The sequence below is a fragment of the Guillardia theta genome (assembly GCF_000315625.1).
Source record: "Guillardia theta CCMP2712 unplaced genomic scaffold GUITHscaffold_279, whole genome shotgun sequence".
NCBI classification, from domain to species: Eukaryota; class Cryptophyceae; order Pyrenomonadales; family Geminigeraceae; genus Guillardia; species Guillardia theta.
In genome coordinates, this window is record NW_005434397.1 from 5,373 (window position 1) to 33,177 (window position 27,805).

General features: G+C 58.6%; 8 protein-coding genes across 8 annotated transcripts; 3 read left to right on the forward strand and 5 right to left on the reverse strand.

The window, feature by feature from the left end:
• Positions 1 to 238: 238 nt before the first annotated feature.
• GUITHDRAFT_49082 (hypothetical protein) lies at positions 239 to 1,207 on the forward strand (the record flags this gene model as incomplete). Its single annotated transcript, XM_005818652.1, has 1 exon — positions 239 to 1,207. A coding segment is annotated over one exon (969 nt), but the record flags the coding sequence as incomplete, so codon positions are not given.
• Positions 1,208 to 1,657: 450 nt separating this feature from the next.
• GUITHDRAFT_149103 (hypothetical protein) lies at positions 1,658 to 2,975 on the forward strand (the record flags this gene model as incomplete). Its single annotated transcript, XM_005818653.1, has 4 exons — positions 1,658 to 2,289; positions 2,337 to 2,520; positions 2,548 to 2,641; positions 2,683 to 2,975. 4 exons carry the CDS (start codon positions 1,658 to 1,660, stop codon positions 2,973 to 2,975), a joined length of 1,203 nt encoding a protein of 400 aa, XP_005818710.1.
• A 400-nt stretch (positions 2,976 to 3,375) lies between these two features.
• On the forward strand, positions 3,376 to 4,458 carry GUITHDRAFT_149104 (hypothetical protein; the record flags this gene model as incomplete). The annotated part of the gene is made up of 2 exons (XM_005818654.1): positions 3,376 to 4,302; positions 4,363 to 4,458. The coding sequence occupies 2 exons, from the start codon at positions 3,376 to 3,378 to the stop codon at positions 4,456 to 4,458; spliced, it is 1,023 nt and encodes a 340-aa protein (XP_005818711.1).
• A 353-nt stretch (positions 4,459 to 4,811) lies between these two features.
• Positions 4,812 to 5,957, reverse strand: GUITHDRAFT_149105 (hypothetical protein; the record flags this gene model as incomplete). The annotated part of the gene is made up of 1 exon (XM_005818655.1): positions 4,812 to 5,957. One exon carries the CDS (start codon positions 5,955 to 5,957, stop codon positions 4,812 to 4,814), a length of 1,146 nt encoding a protein of 381 aa, XP_005818712.1.
• A 521-nt stretch (positions 5,958 to 6,478) lies between these two features.
• GUITHDRAFT_122074 (hypothetical protein) lies at positions 6,479 to 22,836 on the reverse strand (the record flags this gene model as incomplete). The annotated part of the gene is made up of 3 exons (XM_005818656.1): positions 6,479 to 7,996; positions 8,042 to 22,701; positions 22,776 to 22,836. The coding sequence occupies 3 exons, from the start codon at positions 22,834 to 22,836 to the stop codon at positions 6,479 to 6,481; spliced, it is 16,239 nt and encodes a 5,412-aa protein (XP_005818713.1).
• Positions 22,837 to 23,443: 607 nt separating this feature from the next.
• On the reverse strand, positions 23,444 to 23,680 carry GUITHDRAFT_82834 (hypothetical protein; the record flags this gene model as incomplete). The annotated part of the gene is made up of 1 exon (XM_005818657.1): positions 23,444 to 23,680. A coding segment is annotated over one exon (237 nt), but the record flags the coding sequence as incomplete, so codon positions are not given.
• Positions 23,681 to 24,488: 808 nt separating this feature from the next.
• Positions 24,489 to 26,216, reverse strand: GUITHDRAFT_122076 (hypothetical protein; the record flags this gene model as incomplete). Its single annotated transcript, XM_005818658.1, has 1 exon — positions 24,489 to 26,216. One exon carries the CDS (start codon positions 26,214 to 26,216, stop codon positions 24,489 to 24,491), a length of 1,728 nt encoding a protein of 575 aa, XP_005818715.1.
• A 158-nt stretch (positions 26,217 to 26,374) lies between these two features.
• Positions 26,375 to 27,121, reverse strand: GUITHDRAFT_122077 (hypothetical protein; the record flags this gene model as incomplete). Its single annotated transcript, XM_005818659.1, has 1 exon — positions 26,375 to 27,121. The coding sequence occupies one exon, from the start codon at positions 27,119 to 27,121 to the stop codon at positions 26,375 to 26,377; it is 747 nt and encodes a 248-aa protein (XP_005818716.1).
• Positions 27,122 to 27,805: the final 684 nt, after the last annotated feature.

The following is a 27,805-nucleotide window of genomic DNA, read 5'->3' on the forward strand; positions in this document are numbered from 1 at the left end:
TGTGCAGTCGGGCTTCTGCACTGATTGTGGCATCACGGGATACACTGCAGTGGTGGGTTCTACCGCCTGCCTGTCGTGTGATGCTGGGACCTGGAGGGTGACGGGGCGCTCCTCTTGTGATTCCTTTTGCACCGCGGGCAACTACCTCTGCCCTCAGGGTGACAGCCAGCTGTGCTGCGCCTGCAATGCTGGCAAGTATGTTGCGTATCCCAAGGCCGACTCCGCCACCCATTGCCAGAACTGCACACCTGGAGGGTTCAGCGGGGCGGGTGCGTCGGTCTGCACAAAATGCAGCAAGGGGTATTACGAGGACAGGTTTGCATCCACTGCCTGCAAGGGCTGCGAGAATGGCAAGTACGCCGCCTTGACTGGGACGATCCAATGCAACGGCTGCCCATCGCAGGCATACACGAATTCACCGTCTTCCGCCTGCTGGCTGTGCAGCCCTGGAACCTACCAGCGCATGACAAACGCGAGCTTCTGCTGGGGCTGCCCGAGTGGATCCTACGCGACAGCCTACGGGCAGGCCTCGATCTCGTCCTGCTCTGCCTGCGGCCCTGGAAAGTATGCGAGCGGGACCGGGCAGAGTGTCTGCAGCGCCTGTCCCCTGGGCAAGTACTCGGATGTTTCAGGGTCCGTTCTGTGCATTCCCTGTCCGCAGGGCACCTTTGCGGGCAGCACTGGCCTGACGGTCTGCCAGAAGTGCTCGGCGGGTTCTTCCGGAATAATAAGCGCTACTTCGTGTCAGACGTGTCCCCTATACTCGTCAACTCTGCAAGATTCATCTACATCCCTGACCGATTGCAAATGTCCAGCAGGATACAGTGGACCAGATCATAGTCCTTGTACAGCCTGCGCAGTCGGAGAATATAAAATCTCAATGGGATCTGATGCTTGTCAATATTGTCCTTCCCACAGTACAACCTTGCAGGTAGCATCCAATTCTTTTGAGGATTGCAAATGTATGGCGGGGTACACTGGACCCGATGGTGGGCCTTGCACAGCCTGCCCAGTCGGAAAATATAAAAACCTAACAGGATCTGATGCTTGTCAATATTGTCCTTCCCACAGTACAACCTTGCAGGTAGCATCCAATTCTTCTGAGGATTGCACATGTGTGGCGGGGTACACTGGACCCGATGGTGGGCCTTGCACAGCCTGCCCAGTCGGAAAATATAAAACCCTAACAGGATCTGATGCTTGTCAAAGCTGTCCTACAGGCAGTACAAACTCAGGACAAGCATCTACTTCTCTTGCATCTTGTACATGTAACAGTGGATATTGCAGTAATCCATTAATTTTATCAAGTTCAGGACAATCCCGAAATGTATGCCCAACCACTGAATATTGCGCACCATGTACTAATCGGTATTATTATTTAGTTGTTGGGATTACCTATTATTATCTTGGTTATGCATGTGGACATGTGTCTTGTTATAAACTGTCTGGCAGTGCGTGCACGATCAATTGAACCGCTTCTACAACGATCACGAGTATATTTTCCCTCACCGTGTACGACTGCGTGAAGTTCTGTCCCGTCCTCTGCACGCGCTGCCCGGCCAACAGCACCACGCTGGCATTCGCAAGCACGAGCGTTGCGGATTGTCTGCATCTCGCAAACCTGGTTATTTAATGCAAAATCAGGGAATCGGGGAGAATGGCTAGCTACAGCATCGAGGACGAGCCGGAGAAGCTCTCGGACATCAAGCCGATCCAGTGCGTCTTCGTGTTCCGCAAGCCCATCTTCCCATCGGACCGCCTCATCAAGTTCTTCGCGGGGCAGTACGTTCACATGGAGCTGCTGATGTTCCTTCCGGAGACCCCGGCGGACAGCCCCACCTTCACGACCTTCATGGGGGAGAGGTTTGGCATGTCGATCTCGCTCAAGCGCTTCTACAACGACGACGAGTACGTGGGCCTCCTGATGGATCTCAACGCCGAGGACGCGGCACACCTCCTGGATTACATGACGGCGCTGACGGACGCGGCAGTGCCCTACAACTTCATCGACCTCACGCTGCAGCCCATCAAGCGCGTGCTCAAGACCTCACCGCTCTTCAACGACGTCGAGAGCAAGAACCCGAGGGACTTCAAGAAGGTCTTCTGCTCGCAGGCCTTCACTCTCGCGACCCGGGATGTGATCAAGGACGAGAGGTTCGACAGGCTGGTGCATGCCCTGCATCGGGAGAACAGCCGCCTTGTCACGCCGATGGACTTCTACCACATCATCAGGCCTTATTGCAGGACGGTGGACATGGATGAGCTCCGCAACCTGAAGCTCAAGCTCAGGTCATGACGGATCTCGACTTCTGCTGGCTCTCGACGTGGATGGAGAGCTTGACGTGGAGCACGGCCTGGCAGAAGATGTCGTACCAGCGGCGGATGACGTCGTCGCTCTCCTGGAAGATCCTGCAGAGCTGGTCCACCTCGTCGGTCTCCTGCTTGGCCACCCACGCCCTCACCTGGTTCTTGACGATGTGCTCGATCTTGCAGCAGAACCACAGGAAGAGGATGAAGGGGGTGAATTTCTGATGAACGATGATGCAGGAGACCTCCTTCCCCTTCCTCCCGACCTCCACACACGAGTCCGACCTGGTTCCAGAGATGCTGCAGATGTGCCAGCCGTTCCGCCTCCTGAGAGGTGGCGTGGAGCTGCTCATGATCTCAACGCACATGCGGTAGATCTTGTCCTTGCCCTGCGTCTGCAGGTTGTCTACCAGTGTGTAAACCGACTTGATCTCCGTGGTTACGTGCACGATGCTGTTGTGCACCTTGATCGCCCACTTCTCCGCGTTATCCTTGCACTGCGAGAAGTACCGCTTGTACTGGTTGTCGTCACCGATGACCTCGAAGGCCTTGTTGCAGCAGTAATCCTTGAACTGGTCGTACGTGCAGCTGCAGGAACACCTCTTGACGACGTCCTTGTCAACATCCTCGTGATCGCACGTTGCATGCGCGATCGTGCACAGATCTGAGATGAAATCCGCGCTCATTTACACTGTAGCGGAACAGTGCCGGTGCGGGGGTTTGCAACGGCGAGCTTGGGGTTGTTTTTTTTTTGGGCAACGAACAGGTATAAAAACCACTCCCTCCCCGGGGTCCCAATCACCGATGTCCACCCACGGAACCCAGACCCCTGCTCAGGTTGGCTACACCACCCCTCCATCCTCTCCCCGCACGCAGCCGGTGTGCCCCAACGCGCCGCAGCGCCCAGTGAGGTACATGCTCCCCAACTTGGTTGGAGCCATGCATCAGACCGCGGCGCAGCACAACCAGCAGGCGTAGTGGTAGGAAGGTATGACCTGTACTTGGCATGAGTAAAAAAAGACTCGAAGAGAACCATTCGCAGCTTTGCATCCCCCCTTGCCAAGCCCCATGTCGTGTGAGCCTGCCACCGCACCCCTCCCCGTCTCGCTCCTGCATGTGCAGAGAGTGGTAGACCCGGAGAATTACGGCACGCTGGAGATGCTGATGAAGCAGATCCATCACCTCCTCTCGCAGCGCAGGGACAACACCGATGATTTCGCACAGCGCGTCGCCTTCTACGGGTTCGGGGATGATGCGTTCCGTGTGTCCTTTTACCGGTTGCTGCAGACCTGCTTCTTCCCCGAGTGGCACTGGTCGTCGGAGACGGGGCAGGACCGATGGGAGATGCTCGTGAGCTTCAAGGGTAAGATGCAGATCCCCGTGAGCATGGTGGAGCGCCTCTGTGCGCTCTGCCGGAATGACATCACCTGCGATGCCTTTGAGAAGGGGGTGACGGACTCCCTCGTCACCTTTGTGCAGCGCATAGACAGGGGCAAGCGGCAGATAGGGTGGATGCGGAACCGCCTCAGGGTGGCCTGCATGAAGCACTACGAGAAGATGCTGCAGCGCGAGCAGATGGAGAGGGTGCAGCAGGAGACGGGCATGCAGTTCACAAGCGGTAACATGCTTCATTGCTTCCACGAGTGGAGAAACAGCATGATCGAGATACGCAACCACCAGGAGGCCATCCGAAACCTGCTCCTGAGGCAGGATGCGGCGAGGGACAGCTTCCACGAGCTCCTCATCGCCGTGGAGAACCAGAATCGGATCTTGAGGGGCCAGTTGCATCTCCTCACCGCCATACGGGAGAGGAATCAGGGTGCGTTGGAGAATGACCTCGAGGAGAGCTATCTGAACATCGTGCAGGATGCCACCAGCGTCATGCAATATGTCACCACCCGGCAGAATTACAACTTTGACATCCCAATCGCCATGCAGCCCAAGGCCCTGCCACCCATCATGGAGGTGGAGATGAGCGACATCCCGCCGGAAGAGGTCATTGTCGTCACCTAGCCTCCGCGTGGTATCTGCAGCATGCGCTTGAATGCGGCGTAGGTGCTCGGGGAGACGTTGGAGAGGGCCTGCAGGAACGGCTCCTGCGGGTGTATCGGGAGGGTGTCCTGGTATGTATCGAAGAAGAGCATCGCGTGACCTGTCCAACCTTCACCCGAGAACCAGTGGTTTATGCTGCCCAGCAGGATCTCAAAGAGGTTGCAAAGCGACAGCTCGAAAAGGCCCTGCAGCTGCGCCCTATCTATCGAATACACCTCGTAATCCACAAGGGTGAGTTCCTTCTGCCCGTAGACCAGGTTGTTCTCCCCGACTGCCCCTATGACCTTCCCCTCCCTCTGCAGGTGTATCACACTGTGCAACAGGCTCATGCTGCAGCTGACAAAGTGTGGAACCCCGTAAGGGCACGAGTCAAAGGCGGACAGAGGAGAGGTAGGGTAATGATCCATACCGTTGTTTATTCGAAAACAAGGCTTTGGAATTAAATAAAACGCCTAGCGCATGCAGAGATCACACTTCTTGTTGTCAACACAGAGGATGCAGACGTTGCCATTGTTCGCCATGAGGTACTCTGCGGTGTGCAAAAAGGTCAGGTGCCTGAACAAGAAGGCGCTGATGCGGTCGCAGTCAAATGCCGCTCCTTGCACGCGGCTGGCAATCTGCTTGCTGAAGGTCTCCTTGGATCTTTCCAAGACCTCAAGCGACCAGGACCTGTGAGAGCGGGCGTTGTTGAACTGCTGCTTGTTGGGGAGGTAGTTCACAAAGGGGAAGCCGTGCGTCCAGGAGAGATACGTGACGATCGCAATCTTGATCGAGAGCGGGTAGGCATCGCTTGCGGCGATGCGCATCAGCTCCTTGGTCACTCCGTCGCCGTGGCACTTGCAGCGGCCGAGATGCTGCCAGAACCCAACCTCGCTCTCGCCCCTCAGGAACGCGCGCTGCAGATCACAGACCATCGGGAAGTAGACCTCCTGGTCCATGTACAGATACCGATTGTAGCGCTCCTCGACAACCTTGTAGCCGAGATCGAAGAGGTAGTCGGCAAACGCCTTGGCGTAGACCCTCTGCACCCCGTTCTTGCATCGGGAGCTCAGCATCGTGAAAAAGTACTGCACGATGAACTTGCGGTAGTTCAGCCTGTCGTTCTGCAGGATGTCCCAGTACCGCAACCAGACAGAGGGCGGGTAGTTGCTCACCCCGACGTCGCTGAAGTGATGCGTGCGGCTGTCGTGATGCAGAAAGGCGATGATGCTGAAGGCCTGAACGATGTTGATGATGTTCTTGCTCGTCGTGGGGTTGCCCAGGAGCTGCTGTAGCTTCGACACGCGCTGCTCGTAATCCGCACGCAGGTGCTGATATATCGAGACAACAAAGTGGTCGAAGTGGAACTGCGAGACCCTGAACGAGGAGGAGTGGTGCGAGATCCGCAGCTCGTCCTGTGCGATGTTGCCACTGAGCAGGTCTTCATCCTGCTTCATCGCCCGCTGGATGATGTCCCCGTCTTGCAGCAGGCCCTCGGTGAGAAGGTTCTGCGTTGCAGAGAGCAGGGCGGGCTGCAGCAGCTCCAGCACAAACGTCCTCTCGTCGGTGAACGGGAGACGGTCGGCATTGCTCAAAAGGGGTACTCCAGGCATGGACATGGCGTAGGTGGGGAGGGGAGGCCCGGGGAGGAGCTCTTATAGACATTCTTCTTTACTACAGGGGAATTTTTACTCAACTTCTTAGCTTCCAAAATGCACTCTGCCAGATATCCGTGTATTTAAGCATGGTAAAGCTCGATGAAGCATCAATGCTTCAGTTGACCTCTTTTGAACCCGAACAATGGGGCGGATCCTTCACAGAACGCAGGAAGGAATACAAACTGGCAGGCAAGAGACTTGCCAGTGAGTACATTGCCAAGGGTGTATCTGCAACAGTCTTATGCCAAGATATTGGTCACTGCAGGAGTTTCATCAGTACCAACACCGTAGTAAGGAACAGTCAACAGGAGCTCATCTACAAGAAGGTCGGTAATGTCGATATGACTAAGTTTGAAAAACTCTGTTTCCAGATTGCATTACACACTTCAGCTCTCAAGATTTTGAAGGCTCATATGCTCACTTTGAGGAAGAAAAAAGTATGTTGAGGACAGTTCTAATTGGATTCGTCTAGTTGATAAACATCACCAACCCGGTTCCATCCAAAACGCCCTCTGCCTGCTCGGCACCGCGACATACACGTAGCTAAACACCTGCCCATTGCTCTCGATCCAATCCCGGAAGGCTGACGGCCAGGGGTAAGCGGTGGAGACGAGGAAGTAGCTCGTTGTCTGCACGTCCCTTCCTGCGCACAGCGTAGATCCGACCTGTGCCGGCATCAGGAGGTTCTTCACGCCCCACGCGCTGGCCTGAGCCTCGCACAGCGCCTCGTCGTCGGGGAGATGGAGTATGTCCAGCATCCCGACCGTGGATGTCCTCGTGATGCAATTCTGAGGGAAGTCCCCGAAGCAGATCTGCTGGAAGGCGTCGGTGAAGACCCAATGGCTGTTGTCCTGTGTCTGGAACACCCTCCCCTGCACCACCAGGTTGTCCAACAGGTCCTTGACCAGAGACCCCACCGCGTGTATCATCACGATCTCGATCTCTGTGATCCCCGGGTGATGCAGCGCCAGCACAAGCGATGCCTGCTGATCGGAGGCGGACCAGAGCTCCATCCCCTCGCTGTAGTCTCGCCACGTGCCGTTGAGCCCCTCCCTCACGCTGGCCGAGAGGTTGCGCTTGTCGAAGGCTTGCAGGGTGTCGTGGCATGCCCCGGTGAATCCCTCCCTCCCCGCCGTCACAACGCCCGTGTAGGTGTACCTCCGGCTCTCATCGGAGAGCAGCATGGAGAGCCTGATCGCGTCGAAGCCCACAGAGGGCGTCTCGAGGAAGATCCAGGCATAGCTCCCTGCCAGCCATTGGAACAGCGCCTCGCAGTGAGCGCCCACAGACCACTTGTCGAGGATCACGGAATCCTGCAGCCAGGGAGAGCCCAGCCAGCAGGTGGGGATGGCTGCGAGAGAGGGGCAGACAGGGAGGTACCCAGTGACGTTGCTGGCCTGCAGCGAGAGCAGGAATGTCAGTGCCTGCCCGCGGAGAAGCATGGTCGTTGGTCCGTGGAAGAACAGCTTCAGCGCCCTCACAGGGGTGCCGGGGAAGGAGAAGACGTCCATGGAGAGGTAATCGATGCTGTCGCTCGTCCATTTCTGCATCACGCTGACGGTGGCGGAGACGGATCGGCTGTAGGAGAAGCGGTGGAAGACTGTCTCGAAGCGTATGTCCGAGACCTGATCCTGCTTGAGGAACGTCACGGCAATGTAAAACGAACAGTTGAGCGTTGTCTGCCCCCATGCCGTGCAGTTTGGCATATCACCGAGGGCCTGCAGGTCCAGTGTGAAATTCATATACTCTGCAGGATCACCCGAGAGCTGCATGAAGCTGTAACTGTCGTAGTAGAACGGGAGGGCGGCCTCGAAGAGGTTCTTGGTCCATTCATCACAATTGCAGATCTGGCAATCGGGGATGCGATACAGCACGTAATCGGAGGTCCGGCAAGAGCAGTTGATCGAACCGCAGGTGGAATTGACCTGAAGCAGGCTGGAGGGCAGCAGCGACGGATTCCATCTCAGGCCACGGATGTACTCCATGCAGCACACGTCACACTGAAAGGGGGAGCGGATGGCGTATAACACCGGGAAGCTCCCCACCTCGTCGTGCTGCACGAGGATCTGCCCCGAGACCCTCTCGTGGAGATGATCGACGGAAACCTTCCGGAAGCTGACGTCGTCAATCCCAGGCAGCACCACCCCGGCCGCGGGCTCGCAGGAATCAAAGGCGGTGTCGAGGATGTATCCCGCATCGCAGTTGATCTCACACCCGTAGTTGGAAACGCGGTAGGTCTTGGCGATGCTGTCGCTCGCGCTGCAGTTCAGACATGGAGAATCAGAGAGCCCCTTCTTGAACGATAGCACCGGACAGAGCCTGCAAACCTTGGTGAGAGCAACGGCATCCTTGGCTATGAGCCCGTACGAGTCGATGCACTGGCACCGATCCCAGGTGTCCGCCGCGCTGGAGTTTGTGCTGGTGTAAAGCCCGACGGTGACACAGCTCAAACACCCGACGCTTGCCTCCGAGGGCTGGAAGTAACCCACCGGGCAGGGAGAGCAAGGGCTGTTGGAGAGGTAGGGCTTGCTGTAACCCGGGGGGCAGGCGGCACACTCCACTGCCCTGACATACCCGTATCCAGCCTTGCAGATACAGTTGGAAATGTCCGTGCTTGCAAACGGCGAGTTGGATCCTGATGGGCAGGGCCTGCAATCGCCGATAGATGCCGCCCCGAGGGAGGGCTGGTACGTGCCGGCATCGCAGGCGATGCATGCAAAGTTGTTGATCCCTGGCTTGTAATACCCGGGGAGGCAGGCGGAGCATGTGGCGCCGTTTGGCTCGTGTCCGGCAAGGCACTGGCATGCGGAGATCGACTGCGAGCCCGTCACCAGGGTTGTCTTCCCCGGCGGGCACTCGTAACACCCGGAGAGGATCATCGTGAGATCCGAGGAGAACTTCCCAATAGGACAGCTGGCACAGGAGGACTGCCCAGGGTTGATCGAGAAAGTCCCCGTTGTGCAGGTCTTGCAGTATAGCGATGCTAGCTCACCGGCATACTCACCGGCCTTGCAGGCCTCGCAGGGGGTGTTGAAAGAATCCGCCTTGGAAGTCCCCAGCTTGCACGGCTCGCACACGAGAGAGTCGTTCCCTGTGATGACAGCCCCGTACCCCGCAAGGCACTGGCAGTCGAGGATCGACGGGTTGGCCAGGGTGTATGCCGTCGAGTGGTTCGGGCAGGAGAGGCAAGATGCAGAGCTGTTCGCCGCATACGTCGGCTGGTAGGTTACATAGTCGCAGGGTATGCAGAAGAAACCCCCCGTGGCATCCTGGTAATACCCGGGCTCGCATGCCTGGCACGAGCTCATGTTTGTCTCCGGCGCGTAATATCCCGCTGCACACGGAGCGCAAGACAGCATGTCGCCATGCCTGTAACTTCCCTGTAGGCATGCCCTGCACACCCACACACCGCCGACGAATGCGACCTCGAACCCATCAGGGCACCTGCACTGCATCACGTCGCTGGACCTGGCATTGCTCACCGCGCCCTCTGGGCAGTTCAGGCAAACCACCTTCAGGGGATCCGAGTAGGTGTTGTTCGGGCACACATCGCAATGGTACCCGGTGGTGTTGAGGAAAGTCCCATGGTCACACTGCAGACAGCTTGTCGAGCCCTCATAGGAGTAGTATCCCGAGGCACACCTCAGGCAGGTGGTCTGGGATGCATCCGAGTAGGTCTGCCTAGGGCAGGTGACACAGAACCCGAAGCCATCGCCAGAGACAGACCCGGGGCTGCAACGCGTGCAGTTTGTCGCCCCGGGATGTGAGTAGAAGCCACCCTTGCACATTCCGCAGGTGGAGAGGCCGTAGCCCCAACCGTAGTATCCTGCCGAGCAGTTCTCACAAGACAAGATGCTGTCCGATCCGTTGGCAACCGAAAAGGTCCCCGGGGGGCAGAGATCGCAAAAGGTCTGCCCGAGCAAGGGTTGGTACCTCCCGTAACCGCAGCCAAGGCAGGCAGACGCCCTTTCGATCGTGTTGTAGTACCCCGCCCCGCAGGGAAGGCAGTGATAGAAGTAAGACTCTGCAAAGAACCCTGGGAGGCAGTCTCTGCAGAACGTGGATCCAGCGGGGGAGGCAGAGCCCGGGAGGCAAACCCCGCAGACAGACGCGTTGTGGTAGGGGTTGAACTCACCGTCCGAACAATTCTGGCATGCCGAGGCGGTCCCAGCACCCGTCTGGTCTGAGAACTTACCCGGGTCGCACGCGATGCAGGATGTCCCGGCGAGGGAATCTTGGTATCTCCCCGTCCCGCAGGTGAGGCAAGATGTCTTGGCAGGTTCCGGTTGGTATCTCCCTGCCTCGCAGTCGTCGCACACCCCCGATCCTGGCAGGGAGACGGTCCCCGGAGCGCAGGGGACACACTCCGCCGAGCCCACAGTCGATGCGTAGCCCCCAGGGCACTGCTGGCAGACGGATGAGCCGGCAAAGGGGGAGTGGTACCCAGCGCTGCAATTCCTGCAGGTCACGCTGCTGTTGGCGCCGATGGCAGCCGAGTAGCTCCCCGCACGGCAGGCGCTGCAGAACGTCTGGTTCGAGAGCTGCTGGTAGCTCCCTACGGCGCAGTCGTAGCACGCCGTCGAGCGGTTGCTGGAGAACTTCCCAGGCTGGCAGGCAATGCAGTTCAACCTGGAATCGTCCCCGATCGACCCAGCGGGGCAGAGCTCACACCCGCTCGTGCGGGCAACGTACCCGGGAAGGCAGAAGACACAGGTGCCAGCGACGTCGGCGTACGCCAGCAGGCAGCTGCAGTTGGCACTGGAGATCGAGCCAGCCGGTGCAAAGGAGAAGTTCCTGCATGCCCTGCAATCGGACAGTTGCTGCGATGCGTGATCCGGGTTGTAGGTGCTGTTCGGGCAAATCACACAGGCCCGGTTCGAGACCTCTGACTTGTACGTACCGGGGAAGCAACCCTTGCACTCATCCCACACGGGCACGTAAGCAAAACCCTTGACACACTCACAGCCCATGCGATTCCCGGTGCCCGCGGGCGAGATGCTGTTGGATCGGCAATCCAGGCATGTTGCAGAGGCATTGGCAGCCACGGCCTCGCTGTAGGTGTTGTTGGGGCAGAGGCTGCAGTAGTCCGCGCCGTAGGTGGCCTTGTATGTGCCAATGGGGCATGCGCTGCAAGCACCGGATCCCCCCGTGTAGCCCGGCACACAGACGCAGCTCGAGACGTACGCGAGGGAGGGCTGGAAGCTCGTGCTGTGCTCCGGGCAGTCGGTACAGACCGTCGGGGAAGGAGACGCGAGCACGGTGGAATAGGTACCGTCGCTGCAGAAGGTGCAGGGAAAGTCTCCCTCGGGGATTTTATAAGTGCCCACGGGGCAGGGCTGGCATGCCGTGCCGTTCCGACCATGGAATCCCTGCATGCAATGACAATCGTACTGGCTACCGGATCCATCCTTACTTGTGCTGTTCTGTGGGCATGCCTGGCATACCTTGCTATCACTGGCGAGTGGAACCGGAGAGAAGGTCGCAACAGGGCACAGGTCACAGCGGGTGAGATTATACCCTATGGAGAAGGAACCTGGTACACACCCGATGCACTCGAAGGGATACCCAGCGCCCCCGACATGGAACCCAGGTGTGCAGCTGCAATTCCCGATGCTGATTGAACGATTCCCTGACACGGCGTGCAGTGGGCATGAGGAGCAATTCAGGACGGATACACTGCCGTAACCCGAGAGATAGGTGTTGGCGGGGCATTCGAGGCAAGGTCCGGTTAGGCCATCCTTGTAGGTTCCAGGCCAGCATTGCTTGCAAGTAAACGCACCGCCGCTATACACCCTCTCGTATCCCTGGATGCAAAGGCAATCCTCCAAGGCCACCGAACCGCCGGGAGAGACAGAGTTTGCAGGGCAAGAGCTGCAGGCGGTGCTCCCAACAGCGCTTCCGAAGGTGTTGCTCGGGCAAGACAGGCAGCTGACATTGCCTAGCGATGGCTTGTACCTGCCCAGGGCGCAGGAGGAGCATCCGAAGGTTGATGCCCCGTAGAAAGGTTCAAATCCAGCGTTGCACTCGCACACTGCCTGCGAGAGGCTCAGCCTGGTGCTGTTTGCCGTGCAAGAGATGCAATTCGATGAAGAGCTGGAGGCGACAATGAGAGAGTACTGGTTGTTTCCGCACGGCTGGCAGTACGTCCTGTTGTAAGAAGAGGTGTAATACCCTGCCGGGCATGCGACGCAGGCATCCCCCACCCTGTAATAACCAGGGATGCACAGGCAGCCACCGATCGAGCCCGTGCCGTTGGCGGATTGCGAGAATTCCGGGCATTGCAGGCAGGATTCGACAGAGACCTGTGCATACCTGGGCTGGTAGGTGTTGGCCGGGCATCTGCTGCACTGCAACATGCTCCTCGTCGGTTTGTAGGTGCCGGGGATGCAGGCAGAGCAGTTCTCACTCCGGGGTCCGCTGTATCCAACCTCACAGATGCAGTTGATCAGGCTGGAGGAGAGGTTGTAGGCGAAGGTGTGATCTGGGCACCTCACCGCAGGGTCCAGAGAGCCCGCACAGTAGTAATTCTCCGGGCACGGGTAGCATTCACCGTTGGGGAGGAGATACGTCCCAGGCTTGCAGGCACACTCGCTCACCTTCGAGATGCCCATCTTCGAGTAGGTGCCATTGGGGCAGGGCTGCTTCTCCGTGTATCCGCCACCGCAGAAGAAGTCGTACGGGCACTCGTAGCAGAACACGGAGTCGTTGACAAAGTAATTCCCCGGCTTGCACATGCATCCGTACTTGGATCCCTGCCCTGCAACGCTGAAAGATCCCGTTGGGCAATCGTACATCTGCTGATTGTTGCAGTAGTGATCAGGAGGGCATATCTCGCAGACCTTGGGGAAGAAGCTCGTGGCGTAGTACCCCGCGAAGCAGTCGCAGAAATAATCCGTCATGGCATTCGTCGGGGAGGACGAGTGAGGAGGGCAGACATAGACGCTGCCGTTGTAACAGTACGAGCCGGCAACGCAATCGACACATATCGCACATTCACAGTACGTTCCCGGGCCACGGAAGCCCTCATTGCACGCGCACTCGTAGCTCCCAATCGTGTTGGTGCAGGTTGCGTCTATGCTGCAGTTGTTCACAGCAAGGCACTCGTTCAGGTCAACACAGAGGTTGGAAGAAGAGAGCCTGTAACCCACCGGGCAGGTGCAGGTGAAGCTCCCCTGCGTGTCCGTGCAGGTCGCCATCGGATCGCAGGGCGCCGGATCCAGCAGGCACTCGTCGATGTTCAGGCACAGGCCAGAGGGCTCTGTGCTGAAGCCCGGGTTGCAGACACAGTAGAAGCTCCCGATCGTGTCGAAGCATGCGCTGTTGTTCTGGCAGACGGAGGATGCGTTCAGGCATTCGTCAATATTCACACAGCTCGACACCGACGGCCCCACTGTGTAACCAGCATCGCAATCGCACTGGAAGGAGCCGAGGGTGTTGCGGCAGGTGGTCGTGGCGAGATCGCAGCTGTCGCTGCCCAGCGAGCACTCATCGATATCAACACAGGCGCTGCCGGATAGCTGCCAGCCCACCCTGCAGGTGCAGGTGTAGGAGCCTTCCGTGTTCTGGCAGTCGGCATTCAGCATGCAGGCAGACGAGTATGCCGTGCACTCGTTCACATCCAGGCAGCTGCTGCCCGAGAGCTGATACCCGGCATTGCAGCTGCACTGGCTGAAGGAAACGGACCCCTCCGCGGCCGTGCTGCCATGAATCGGGCAGGGAGAACAGGCGGTGTTGGATACAGAATCCTTGTAGGTTCCGATATCACAGGCCAGGCAGAGGAACAGTCTTGAATCATTCCGGTAGCCCTTGATGCATTCACAGCTGTCTGACACAGGGCTTGCAGATGGAGAGATGGCATTGCCCGGGCACTGCTGGCATTGCAGCACAGAGGTGGATGCCGTGGATGGCAAGAATGTGTTCTCCGGGCATTCACTGCAGGGCTCCATCAGCAATGTGCTCTTGAACTTGCCCGCGGGGCACTGCTGGCAGTAATCGCCACCGGGCTGAAAGCCTGGCAGACATACACAGCTGCTCTTCACAGTGGATCCTGCGCTGCTGTTCGAGTTCAGAGGGCAGGAGCTACAGGAGGATAACGCCGTTGCCGCCAACGCCGGCTGGTAGGTGTTTTCCGGGCACTGCTGGCATGCCCCCGATCCCGTGCCAGACTTGTAGCTCCCTGCAGGGCACGCATTGCAGGCCGCCCCGTCCACTCCAGAGTATCCCGCTTTGCATACACAGAGAGAGATATCGTCCCGCGAGCCCGTAGAGACGGTATTTGCAGGGCACAGCAAACAGCCGCCATTGCCGGTGAAGTCCTTGTAGGCAGATGCATTGCAGGCCGTGCAGGCACCCGAGCGCAGTTCAAACCCTGGCTTGCAGAGGCAGCTGCCTGATGAGACCTCCGCCTCACCATTCTCGCTGTTGGCGATGCAAGGAGAGCAGGCAGCGCTTCCCGTGGTGTCCTTATACTTGCCGCTGATGCAGGCATTGCACGACCAACCCCCGCTGCCAGTGTATCCCTTGTCGCACACACAGGCGGACAGCGAGGAAGAGGCGGTGGCCAGCGTAACCGTGTGAGGAGGACAGGTCGTGCAGGATCCGTAGGCATGCACCTCGCACAACGAGAGGCTGTCAGCCGCCGCTACGGCCTGGATGGTCAGGATCGACCCCGTTGCGCTGCAGGGCACGGAGGATGTTCCCGACAGCGTATTGTAGCTGCTGCAGATGGCGTTGGTGGCGATGATCGTCGAATTCCCCACTGTGACCTCCACGTTGGCGGTGTTGGCACCCGATGTGATCACCAACTCGGAGATGAGGAAAGGGCCTGGCAGGGTGGCGGTGAAGGTTGGATCCAGCTCGACCGAGGTCGTCGCACACGTCGCCGCGGAACCGTCGATGGCCCTGCCCGCGTTGGAGGGGTTGCTTGACATGGTGACTGTTGTTCCTGGAAGCTGCAATAGATCTGTCGTATCCCTGATTCCGACTGCTGTCTTGTAAGATCCCGCAGAGCAGGCCAGGCAAGCCGTAGTCCCGTAGTATCCCGCATTGCACAGGCACTGAGAGGAGAGCGTAGATGCGGTCTGAAGCGTGATTCCGGGCATAGGGCACGACTTGCAGACCCCCGCCTCCTCGTAATACCCAATGCCACAGGCTGTACAGGGGCCACCGGCGCTCCCGACATATCCGCGATTGCAAGTGCAATCCGTGATCTGTGTGCTGTTGGCGGGCGAATCGGCGTTGGTGGCACAGGCAGTGCAAACGGTAGAGCCTTGTGTCGACGAGAACTTGCCCGCTTGGCAGCTAGTGCAAGGCCCCCCGGCAGGGCCGTAAGATCCAGGGTTGCAGCTGCAGGCCGTGCGTGCGGTGGATAGCGCGGAGGAATTGGAAAAGGCAGGACAGTCGAGGCAGGGAGAGTCTCCCGCCAGTGCCTTGTACTTGCCAGCAGCGCATCCAACACACTCCACCCCGTTGGAACCGTAGTAACCAGGCAGGCAGACACAGTCGGTGAGGCGGGTAGAGTGAAGCGCCGACTGCGTGTTGGGCGGGCACGGCTTGCAGGCCACGCGCCCGTCGTCGTTGTAGTAGCCAGAGTTGCATGCCTGGCATCCCGACGGGTATCCCCCCTCGTATCCCGAGTTGCAAACACACTGCGAGCCATCCACCGACCCTGAGGGGCTGGCGGAATTACCAGGGCACTGGGTGCAGGCAAAGTCACCGATCCCACTCTTGAAGGTATTCGAGCTGCACTGCATGCAGATGCCAAGCATGGATGTATACCCTGGATTGCAGACACAGTCGGACGATGACGTGCTTCCCAGCGCACTGGTCTCTGTTCCTAGGCAGTCATAGCACTGCCCCGGACCCTCGTAGTCCTTGTACTTCCCCTCAGGGCAGGCCGTGCAATAACCCCCGACGCTGCCGTAGTAGCCCTTCAGGCATCGGCATGCGGCATAGGACTGCGAGTCTCTCGACGATGTCATGTTCTGGGGGCATTCGAGACAGAAGGCATTGGTGGGATTCAGGTAGAAACCCTCCCTGCACCCCTGGCACTGCCCGGATGCGTTGAGATACAGCCCGCCAACACACACGCAATCCTCTGAAGTCTCGGATGCAACCGTGGTGGTCACAGTGTCCGATGGGCATTTCGTACAGAGAACGTTGCCAACCGTGCTCTTGAAGTAATTGAAATCGCAAGGGGCACAGTAGCTGTCCTTGGGTGTATACCCGACATCGCAGGAGCAGGAAGACTTGGAGGTGCTGCTCGATGGGCCGACGGAGTGATCGCCGCAGCTGAAGCACTGCCCAGCCCCGTAGGCGCTCTTGAATGTGTTGTTGGTACAGGCGGTGCAGTCAAATCCGTTCACGCCGGTGTATCCCGGCATGCACTCACAGTCGTACCGGCTCTCGCTAGACGACGGTGAATAGGAATGCACAGGGCACTGATCACATGTGGCGTTTCCAGTGACGTTCTTGTAGGTGCTCTCGGCACAGGCAGAACAGTTGCCCCCGTCCGGCCCCGTGTATCCCATGTTGCAGGCACAAGAGAGAGACGACGGGGAGCCCTCGATCCCGTTGGTGGTAGAGTGCAGCGGGCAGCCCAGGCAGAGGTTGGATTGCGAGAAGGGGCGGAAGCTGTCGGCGGCACAGGCAAGGCAGGACGAGCTCGACGCATCGCTGAATCCAGCCGGGCAGGTGCAGAACTCTGTCACGACACCATTCTGCACGGTGCGCCGGAAACCAACACAGGCATCGCAGGTCTTGGTGGCATTGTTGAAGTCATAGTTGGGTGGGCAAACCACACACTGCCAACCGAATTGCTCGTACCCATCCTGGCAGATGCAGTCATTGATGCTCGTGCTTGCAGGTCGGGAAGTTGCCTTGTCGAAGCATGCCAGACAGTTCCCGCTCCCAGTGAAATTCTTGTACTTGCCCTCGGGGCAGGCCTTGCAGATGCCATCGAGGTAGTACCCAACATCACACACACAATCGGTTGAGCTTACGGAGCCCTCCTGTATCGTGCTCGTTGTATCCCCACAGGGTGTGCAGGGCAAATCACCGGTGAAGTCCTTGAACTTTCCTACAGGGCACATGTTGCAAGTGCCAAGCTCGTTGCCATATCCCACATCGCAAACACAATCGGATATGGCATTGCTCTTGACGGGGGCGTAATACCCCAGCCCGCAAGGTTGGCAGGTGAGGTAGGTGATCTTGTAGGTGCTCTGGTTGCAAGGCTGGCAAGGGCCCCCGGGCTGCCCCACCATTCCGTCAACACACATGCAATCCAGCTCTGTCTTGGATCCGTAGTAGTAGGAAGTTGTGTCCGCGGGGCAGCTGGTGCAAGCCTGATTGCCATCACTGGGTTTGAACTTCCCCGGGCTGCAGGCCTGGCACTTGCCATCTGCGCTCCCCTCGAAGCCAGCCTCACAGAAGCAATCAAAGGCGGACACGGAGGCAAAAGGCGAGCTTGCGCCGCCATAGCACTCTTTGCAGGCGGCAGATCCCTGCGAGTCCTTGTACTTCCCCTCTTGGCAGGCGACGCAATCCGAGCCGTCCGCCCCTGTGTATCCCAGCCGGCATTTGCAATCCGTCTTGGCAGAGCTGGCAATCGCGGAGGTAGACTTGGTTGGGCAGGGGAGGCAGACCCCGTTGCTCTCGTACTGGCCCGCAAGGCATGCGACACAGGTCTGCCCTATGCGGACGTATCCGGCATTACAGATGCAGTCCTCGATGCTGTTGCTGGCCGGGAGAGAGGCCGAATGCTCCGGGCAGGAGGCACAGGAGGTGCTCGTCAGCCTGTACTGGTTGCCCTTGCAGGGCGTGCATTCATGGCTTGCATTTACAATGTATCCCGCAAAGCACAGGCAGCTTTCGATGCTGTTGGATGCATAAGGGGAGCTGGAGAACATCGGGCAGTCGGTGCAGACCGTGGCGGAGGACTTGAACTTTGCAATGCCACACGCGGTGCATTGTGTCTCTCCGGTGCCGATGAACCCATCGTTGCAGACACACTGAGAGATGGCGGTGCTGGCAACCGGGGAGTTGGAATCCTTGGGGCAGTCCTGGCAGGACGAGTCACCCGAGGCACGCAGATACTTCCCTGCCAGGCACATATTGCAGTCCAGCCCTGCACCACCCGAGTATCCAGCGGGGCAGATGCAATCCGTGACCGAGGTTGCAAGGCCGACCGAGTAGCTGCCATTCCCGCAAGCCCTGCAAACCTGCCCTAACACGTTGGAAGTGGCAGAGAGGCCCGAATACAGGAAAAGATCAGAGGCCGTGTAGGCAGAGCCAAAGGTACTCGAGGTGCTGTCGGCCCACAGGAAATCCTTGAGCGGCAAGCCATCCGAGGTCTTTCCCGCCGCGAGCCATTGCCGATTGCTCCAAACCTCCACCTTCCCGGGTGTTACGGTGACGTGAATGATCATCTCCCACTGCCCCCTAGGCAAAGAGGCCAACGGGACATCGGCGTAGGCGAGCCCGGGGTATGCATTCCCAGAGACGACACTCACGCTGCCGTCCCCCGCACGGACCCGAAAGACGGGGGAGGAAGACCAAACAACCCCTACCCAGAGCTGCTGCGATGTGGAGCCTATCTGCAATACCTGGAAGCCCGCGTTGATGCTAGCGGGGATAGCCACCGTGAGGAGAACGACGGCATCCAGAGTCCGGATAGCGTACAGAAGCGAGGAGACGGAATCCCCCGACTTGAACCTGGCGATGCTGCTGACATCTCCGATTGCCATCAGAGCCTCCCCCGAATGATACGAGCCCGCGGGGCAGGCAGAGCAGCCGACCCCCTCCAGTCCCGAGTAGCCAGCGTTGCAATAGCAGGATTCCGCATAGAGCATACCAGTCTTTGCCGTGGTCTGAAACAACGGGCAGGGAGTGCAGGCCTGGTCGCCAATTACCCCCTTGTACTTGCCATGAGGGCACGCTACGCACGAGTCCTGCAGCCTGTAATGTCCCATCTTGCAGACACAATCCGATACGGACGTCGAGCCGCGGCTCACAGTCACAGAGTCCGGAGGGCATGGCTTGCAGGCGGTGGAGAAGTTGACATCCTTGTAGGTGTTGAAGTCGCAGGGGGTGCAGACCGCCCCGTTGTTCCCCGTGTATCCCACGGGGCAGAAGCACTTGAGCGAGTCCGGGTTGGCGGGGAGGGAAATGGAATTCGCCGGGCAATTGACACAGGGAGAGCTGCCCAGCGTGTTCTTGTAGGAACCGGCCTGGCAGGCAGTGCAATCTCCATTCTTTAGAGTAAAGCCGCGGAAGCAAATGCAGTCCTCGATCCTTGCGCTGCCCTGTATGCTGGTAGAGAACATCGGACACTTCTGGCAGATGCTCGCGTTGTACTGATCGTTGTAGTAGTTCTCATTGCAGAGCGCGCACAGTGCAGGGCCGACGGTGTAAAACCCTGGCATGCAAACACAGGACTCCCTCGCGGTTGTGCCCTCCTGCCAGGTCGTGGTGGATAGCGGGCAGGCGGAGCACTGCGAATCACCCTTCTTGGCCTTCCAGGTTCCTACACGGCATGGCTTGCAATAACCCTCCGCGTCCCTCGTGTACCCGGGAGCGCATACGCAGTGGAATCTTGTGACCGAGGCCAATGGTCCCTCGTTGCCTTCGGCGCAGGTTTCGCATGCCTGAGAACCAACGCTCTCCTTGTAGGTCCCCGGGAGGCAGGCGGTGCATCCAACAGCGGCATTCCCAGTGTAACCCCGGTTGCAAAGACAGGCATCGGGGGAGGACGAGCTCGAGTTCGAGACAGAGTTGCTTGGGCAGGCATGGCAGTACGTGCTACCTGCCGTGGAGTAGAAGTTGCCCTGGCACTGCAAGCAGGAGGTCGAGGCATTCACAGGCGAATAGCTGCCACCGGGGCAGATCTCACAATCGAAACTCCCCGGATCTGCCTTGGCGAACCCCGCCCGGCATGCAACACACGGAGAGCCCTGGAACCCCGGATTGCAGACGCAAAAATCGCCCTTGCCTGCGGTGATTCCATTCACGCAGTCCCAGCAGGATTCATCCCCGATCCAATCCTTATACTTGCCATTCTCACATCTCAGGCAGTACCCCGAAATGGACGCAAAACCGGCATTGCACTTGCATGCAGCGTACGAGTGCTGCCCAGCGAGCAGCGTTGTAGAGTCCGCGGCGCAGGCAGTGCAAGACCCACTGCCGATGATACCCTTGTATTTACCCACCGGGCAAGCCGTGCAAGACGTCCCCTCTTGCCCAACACCGCAAGTCTGATAGGTTGGGTCACTTGTGCAGGAGGTGGCGCCTGCCGACGAGTACTTCCCCCAGGGACAACGCATACAGAGCGCCAGGCTGACGTTCAGATACTGCATCGCGGCGCACTTGCAATCGGTGAGTCTGACGCTCCCTGAGTCCGCGGTGGACCCATCGGGACAGGGCAGGCAGGCGGCCTCGGAGGAGTTCCTCGTTGGCTTGTACGAGTTGATCGGGCAGGGATTGCACACCCCGCTAGAGGTTGCATAGTGCCCTGTATCTGCGCCGTAGGCACAGCTGCAGGACGAAGAGTCGACCTGCGAGCCGAGCTTGTAATTCCCCGACGGGCAAGGTGTGCACTTGACAGACGCCCGCATTGTGAAGGAGGCCGGTTGCAACCCCCCCATCCACGAATCGATCCTGACACACCCGATAGACTTGTAGAATGAATCCTGATAGCCAAACCCAACGTCCGCCGGGGTAATCACCTTCTGCAGAGTGGAGCCGAGGCAGTCCGACCCCGTTGACGTTGAGACGGAGATGCTGTCCGAGCTGTCTAAACCGAGATCTACGTCAAAGACACTCAGAGTGAACATGTCCGTGTTCCAGCGCACAAGCACGGAGCACAACCCGTTGTCGAAGATGACGACAGATGATGCAACAGAGATGCCCCGGAGAGGACGCCTTGCGCACACCCCCTGGAACTCCACACTGACGTACGCCACCCCGTTCAGGCCGTGGATGGTGTTCGCCGGGCACCCACACCCCGCGGACCCTTGCAGAGCCACGAAACCATTCGGGCATGAACGACAGCTGATGCCGTCCTCGCTGTAGGTTCCGGGGAAGCAATCCCTACAGACCCGGTCCAGCCCGGAGTACTGAAGCCCGGTGCAGAAGCAGTCGCCCTCGCTCTGCGCATAGGAGACGCTGGTCTTGCCCAAAGGGCAGGCGATACAGGAGCCCGCGTAGGAGTATTGGCCGGCATTGCAGAGCGTGCAAACGGTGCTCGATGCGGTGATCACTCCCGAGAACCCCGGCAGGCAGGAGCAAGCGTCGATACCAACGCTGCCAGCGACGCTGGTCGTGTTGGGAGGGCACGGGATGCAGTCGGGCACGCTTCCCACGGTAGTCCCCTTGTAGCTGCCGGCGGGACAATTCACACACACACCAGTGCTGACAAACACCGTCGTCCCAGTGCAGGAGAGATAGTCACATGCGGGCTTCCCGGTGACACAGGTGAGGCAGGCCGTATTGCCAAGGCCCTCGGAATACGTGCCACCGGCGCAGGCGGAACATGTTGTCCCAGTGCCGTAGAAGTTTGGCAGGCATTGGCAACTCGAGAGGGATCCGCGCGACGTCCCCGTGACGCCGGTCTTGGCCGGGCAGTTGGTGCAGACACTCGCGGACACTGCCGCTACGGCCGTCGAGTAAGTGTTGATCGGGCAGAGGACACAGTTGTCATTCGAGACCGTCGCCTTGTAGGTGCCGGCAACGCAAGCCGTGCACACAGTCCCCGTTCCGCTGTATCCCGCATTGCAAACGCAGCTCGCAGACGTCCGCAGCACCCCCGGCAGGGAGGCAGAGTTCGCAGAGCAAGAGGTGCAGGCCGAGGCCCCGAGGGAATTACTGAAGGTCCCGGTGCCGCATTCCGTGCAAGGCGCCGAGCCCGACGACCCGAAATAGCCAATTGCACACTTGCATAGGGATAGCGAACCCGCCCCGTCCGCTGAGGTATTGGAATTGGAAGGGCAGGGGAGGCAATTAGAGGGGTCATCCGAGGCTGCAACTGTTGAATACTTACCGACGTGGCAGAGGGAGCAGGAGGTCTGCGATGCGAGCTCCTTGTAGGAGCCGGCGGCACAGGCAACGCAGGCGGTGCCAGCGGCGTTGAGGACGTATCCAGCATTGCAGAGGCATTGCGCATCGCTTGTAGATCCTCTCTCAACCGTGTAAGCACCAGAGGGGCAGGATGTGCATGATGTGACGTATCCTGTGATTGCAGAGAATGTGCCAATGGGACAGGAGGTGATGCTTCCTCCTGTGCAGAAGTAGCCAGGGATGCATTGAAGGCATTGGAAGCCTGAGCTCACCGTCTGAAGGTATGTTCCCTCCTTGCACTTGCAATCAGCGAGCGTTTGCGATCCCTGCTTACCATTGCTCGAATCAACAGGACATGATCTGCATGCTGCTCCTCCCACCGTGTCGCTGTATGTATCCTGTGCGCAGACAGTGCAATCGAAAGCATTCGTTCCGCTTTGATAAAATCCTGGCTTACACGAGCATCCACTCTTGTCTGCGATCCCAGAGACCATCAATGTGTTTGCAGGACAATCAACACATGTTGCGCTTGTTGTGCAATCAGACACGTATTGCGATGCACCGCAATTCTTGACAGTGCGCAGGTTTGCACAAGGATAGCACTGGCCAGCCTGGTTCCCACCGCATCCTACCGAGTACTGACCGGCAGAGCAGACTGCCGCGCATGAGAAGCAAGAATAAGTGTAGCTCACATAAGGAGCATCGGCAGGTATGTAATTGGTTGCATACTTGCAATCTGCACTCCGATAGTATTGACCAACAGGACAGGAGCAAGGAGTGCATGTGCCATTGTTCCAGTTTCCACAGCCCAAAGGGAAGCTGTTGTCAGGACAACGATCCTTGCAAGGAAGGCAGCCCGATCCCTCCTTGATGCAATTGATGTAGGATCCAGCGGGACATGAAGTGGGACAAGGCGAAAAGCAGACAGTGTCCTTTGCCGACGTGCATGCTTGCGAAACGAACGAAGGGAACTGACAAGTGGAGCAAGGCAGGCAGGTGTCTGGCACAGCGCCCCCCGTCGAGGAAGCAGCGTAATATCCACTATTGCATTCACAGACCAACGCATTCACCCATTCAGAAGCCCAAACACTCCCTGTGCAATCTGTGTAAATGAATGTCTGATACTGTCTTTTCAGGAAGGAGTTAGCAATACAGCCCACTGCTGCCGAGGCAGAAAAGACCGTGACATAGCCATCTTGGTATTGAACCGGACAGGCAGCATGTGCCGTTGGGAGTAGAAGCAGTAAGATCAACACCCAACTCCACTCGCATTGCATATCCTCCCATACCTATTGCATGATACCTTATATGGTCACTCGTTGTCTCACACCCAAAAAAGACAAGAGTTTTCAAGCTGGTTTTTATTCAAGTTTGTTAACAAAGCATCTCTCAATCGATCAACAACGAGAGCTGTGCAATCGCAACCATCCCCCAGTGGTGAGCGGGTGTCGAGGTGGTATGCATCCCCCAGTGGTGAGCGGGTGTCGGGGTGGTATGCATCCCCCAGTGGTGGGCGGGCGTCGGGGTGGTATGCATCCCCCAGTGGTGGGCGGGTGTGGGGGTGGAATGCATCCCCCAGTGGTGGGCGGGTGTGGGGGTGGAATGCATCCCCCAGTGGTGAGCGGACGACGGGATGCCCGCCGGTGAGTATCGGGACGGTTGCATCATGGGCTGGTTTCCTCGGTCGTCGTATGGCGTGCCACCGTAGTTGTCATAACCGTAATCCCCTTCTGGGTAATAGCCTTGATTGGCGTTGTTCACGTCGTGGCGTAGCCTGTGTGCTTGCGCCAGTTGATTTTGTTTCCTTACGTGCTCCATAAACTGATCGTGATCCATGCGACGGACTCCGTGTGGGTCGTTGTGGTAGATGTCACTGGCCTTGCGTACAACCGCTTTCCCTGCTCCTTTCACCCCGTTCCATGCGGAACTGCCGGCATTCTTCAACCTGTCCGTCCATGGGCCCTGTAGGCTGGGGATGTATTCGGCCGTGGATGGGTTTGCGGCGATGTACTGCTTCATTCCCTGCCACACCGCGTCTTTCAGATCGGTGTTGATCTGGTCCAGCGTGTCTGGGTTGCGCATGATGGACAGTTTGGCATCGGTTAGGGTCGGGCGACCGGTGGGCCTGTAGGCACTGCCGAATGACATCCTGTTCGACGGAGAAGGGTTCCATTGGCTGATCTTGGTTGCGATCTGCTCGCCAAGACATTCAAGGACGTCCGGGTTGCTGGCGATGAATTGCTTCACATCCTGCCACACCTGACCCCCAAGCGCCTCGTCGACAATGTCGAGCTGATCGGGGTCGCGCATGATGGTTTCTATGATGGTCGAGGGCTGCTGTGCGTCGGGGTTCATGCTACCTCTCTTGACGGGAATGCGCGCCATCATTCTTATATCCTACGTGCATGTTTGGAAAATCGGGTTTATTACAGGGAACGCGTCTCACAGGTTGGGGTACGCGAGCACATCCTTCCGGAAGAACTCGGTGACGACGAGGGTGATGATGAGGGTGAGGACGAGGAAGTTAAGGACGAACTGCTTGATGGCCGTCACGGTGTGCATAGTAAGCCCCACGCGGTCGTTGATGATATCTGGCAGCATGTATATGGCAAAAAGCGCGAAGATGAAGTAGAACCAGTTGTAGAATAGGATGTAGCTGTACGGGGTGATGCTCTCCGAGGGCACGGCTGTGAACACGAGCGCGATGAGGACGAAGATCTGCGCATAGCTGATGATATCCTTGTAGCCCTGGTAGTACTCGTACACGCTGCTCGTCTCGAGCTTGAGGTCGTCGGAGAGGCGCAGGGAGCGGGTCCAATGGGAGGTCATCCAGTCTCCCGAGGTGCTGATCACCGTGTAGAACATGACAAGCGTGGAGTAGTAGAAGATGATGCCGTTCTCGGTCCACTGGCGGGTGAGGACGATGCCGATCGCCAGCATCACCATCGCCGGGATGAGGAGGATGTCCATCCAGAGGTGCTCGAGCTGTGCCTGTGCGTTGAGCGTGTCGGAGATCCGGTACCGCATCTCGTCATTGGCGTATCTGTAAACGATCTTCATATAATCGTTGTATCGGTCGTGCTCCGCCTCCACGATGGTGGACAGCGCGAGCTTCACGTTGCGGTTTCGAACGTAGCTCACGATGTAGGGTCCAAAGAAGATGGCAAGGATCAGCGAGATGACGATGATGAAGGTGATGGGGAAGCCGAGGTTGAAGCTGCTCAGGCCCATCTCGCAGGAGTTGCACTTGAGGAGGAAGGAAAGGGTGAATGCCAAGGTAGAGCCGAAGATGAAGAATGTGAAGAGGACCAACCGGGTGAACATCTTCCAGATCGAATCATCCGCGATAGTCGATTGCGTACCGTTGGATCCCATGCTAGCCATCCCCTCCGCGACCATCCTCCGGACTGTGTTCTCGCCGCTGTCGTGCAGGAAGTTGGACATGACGATGGAGAGGGTGGAGATCATCATGAATGCATAGAAGTAGTACAGGGGGCGATACGTAGCATGCAGCGGCTCGTAGCTGTAGGGCATGTCACCCTCGTAGACGCAGAACTCCAGCATGCTCTTCACATCATCCTTTGTGGGCGTCGTGGTCTGTGTGGGAGACCAGGTGGTACCCATGGCGTGGCCCACCTGCGCGATGCAGTTGCACCCTCCCGGCATCCACACGGGGTTCGAGGCAGAGACCTGCGCGAATGTGTAGGGGTCGGTCTGCAGCGGAACGTTGTTCGTGGTGATGTACTGGTCGCAAGAGGACCATGCCCACAGGGTCTGTACGTTCTGCATGGGTGTCGTGTTGTTCTTCCAGGCCTGGAGTGTCGAGTCCAGCTTATCCATGTTATTCCAGGGGTGGATGACGTACGTCACGATGCTGGTGGGAAACTTGGTGCTGGCGAGGTCCTTGCTGAGCGACATGGCGGCGAGAACGACGGTGAGCACGTAAAAGACCATAGCGATGATGGTGTTGACATACTTGAGGTCGGACTGGAACTGGAAGATGCTATGTGACTCCATCAACTTGATGCGGTCATCTTCCGTCTCGTCCTCCTTCTTCCCGTAGATTCTGTTCCACTTGTTGTTGTCATAGGTGTGGGGCACGAAGGGGTCGCCGAGGTTACTTCCTCTCTGACTATGGTTAGGGTACATGGGTTTCTTCACCACCACCATGCCGATGCCCTTTTCCCATATGCAGGGTTACCCTTCTTTAATACGATGCAACAATGAAGATTGACGTGGGCGATAAAGCGGGTGGGCTTGCGCCCTGATTTATTCTCGATAAAGTTCAAGGCAGCATGGCACGCCTTGAGGGTGGGCGGGTGTGTCTCTCACGATGCTAACCGAGGCCTGCTGACTCCCCATCCCGCGGCCCCTGACTTGATGCGCTTGTAGCCGTAGGTCTTGGAGTACGGGTCCGGGTAGAGCGAATCCGCGTTCCAGTAGAGCAGTGTCCAGAGGGCGTTGCTAGAGTGGCTACGGAGGTAGTTGACGTCCGGGAGCTTCGCCAGCGTCCCTGGGGCCATGCTCCCGCACTCCTTGATCGAGCGCATGATCCTCTCTTCCTCCCTCCTCCGGTCGGGCGTGTCCGCCACCGCGCTCAGGGCGGACTGGTTCACCCGCAGGCTGATCCTCTTCTCGTACACCATGGCGTACAGCACGGCGGAGGCCAGGGAGATGATCGCCACGTCCTGGTCGTGGCTCTCCTCCTTGCCATCCACGAGGGATAGGATCGGGACGACGATGTCCCTGTGGCTCCATACCCTCGCCGGCCCCACCGTGGGCAGTCCCTGCGTATAGTCGCACCCCGTGAGGATGGTGAAGAGCGCCAGCACCGAGCACGCGTTGGCCCTCTCCCCGGTCAGTGGGCCTATATCCTTGCAGAGCTCCAGCGCCAGCCGGTTGATGTGGACGTACTCGTACTCGTGCTTCGCCGGCCTTGGCGCTGTGTCGGCCTTTGTCCTCACCTTGATCCGATACACCGCAACCTGCGGGACGGCCCTCCCCGCGCGGCATAGCTGCTCGAGGTGGACCATCGACATGGGGACGTAATCACCGTCGATGGCGTCGATGATCATGTTGCCGAGATGGCTGTAGGAGGTGAACTTGACGTCACTCTCCCCCTTCAGACCGGTGTGATCGATGGAGAAGGGCCTGAAGGTCCCGTTCGGGAGGTGCTCGACCGGTGCCTCGACCCCCCTGTTTCTCGACGGATCCTGCCGGCCGGGCCCGTCAGTAGACCGACTGCAGCCTTCAGCCCCGCCTCAGACCCCCTGGAGGCCCGCCAGGAGGCTAAGTGTCCGGAGATTGGCCGGGGGCCTGATCTCTCCGGGCGGCCGTGACCGGTCAGCGGACCGTGTCAGCAGGCCCGTGACATGTCAGCCGGCTGACAGGGGCCGTGACCCGGCTGACAGGCTCACCTGACCGGTCACGTGACACATCACGTGACCGAGACAAGACTTTTTTATATCGCAGATCCAAAAACCCATAGGACATTTCTCCCAGGGGGAAGAAAACCTCCCTTGACCCCCCTGTTTCTCGACGGATCCTGCCGGCCGGGCCCGTCAGTAGACCGACTGCAGCCTTCAGCCCCGCCTCAGACCCCCTGGAGGCCCGCCAGGAGGCTAAGTGTCCGGAGATTGGCCGGGGGCCTGATCTCTCCGGGCGGCCGTGACCGGTCAGCGGACCGTGTCAGCAGGCCCGTGACATGTCAGCCGGCTGACAGGGGCCGTGACCCGGCTGACAGGCTCACCTGACCGGTC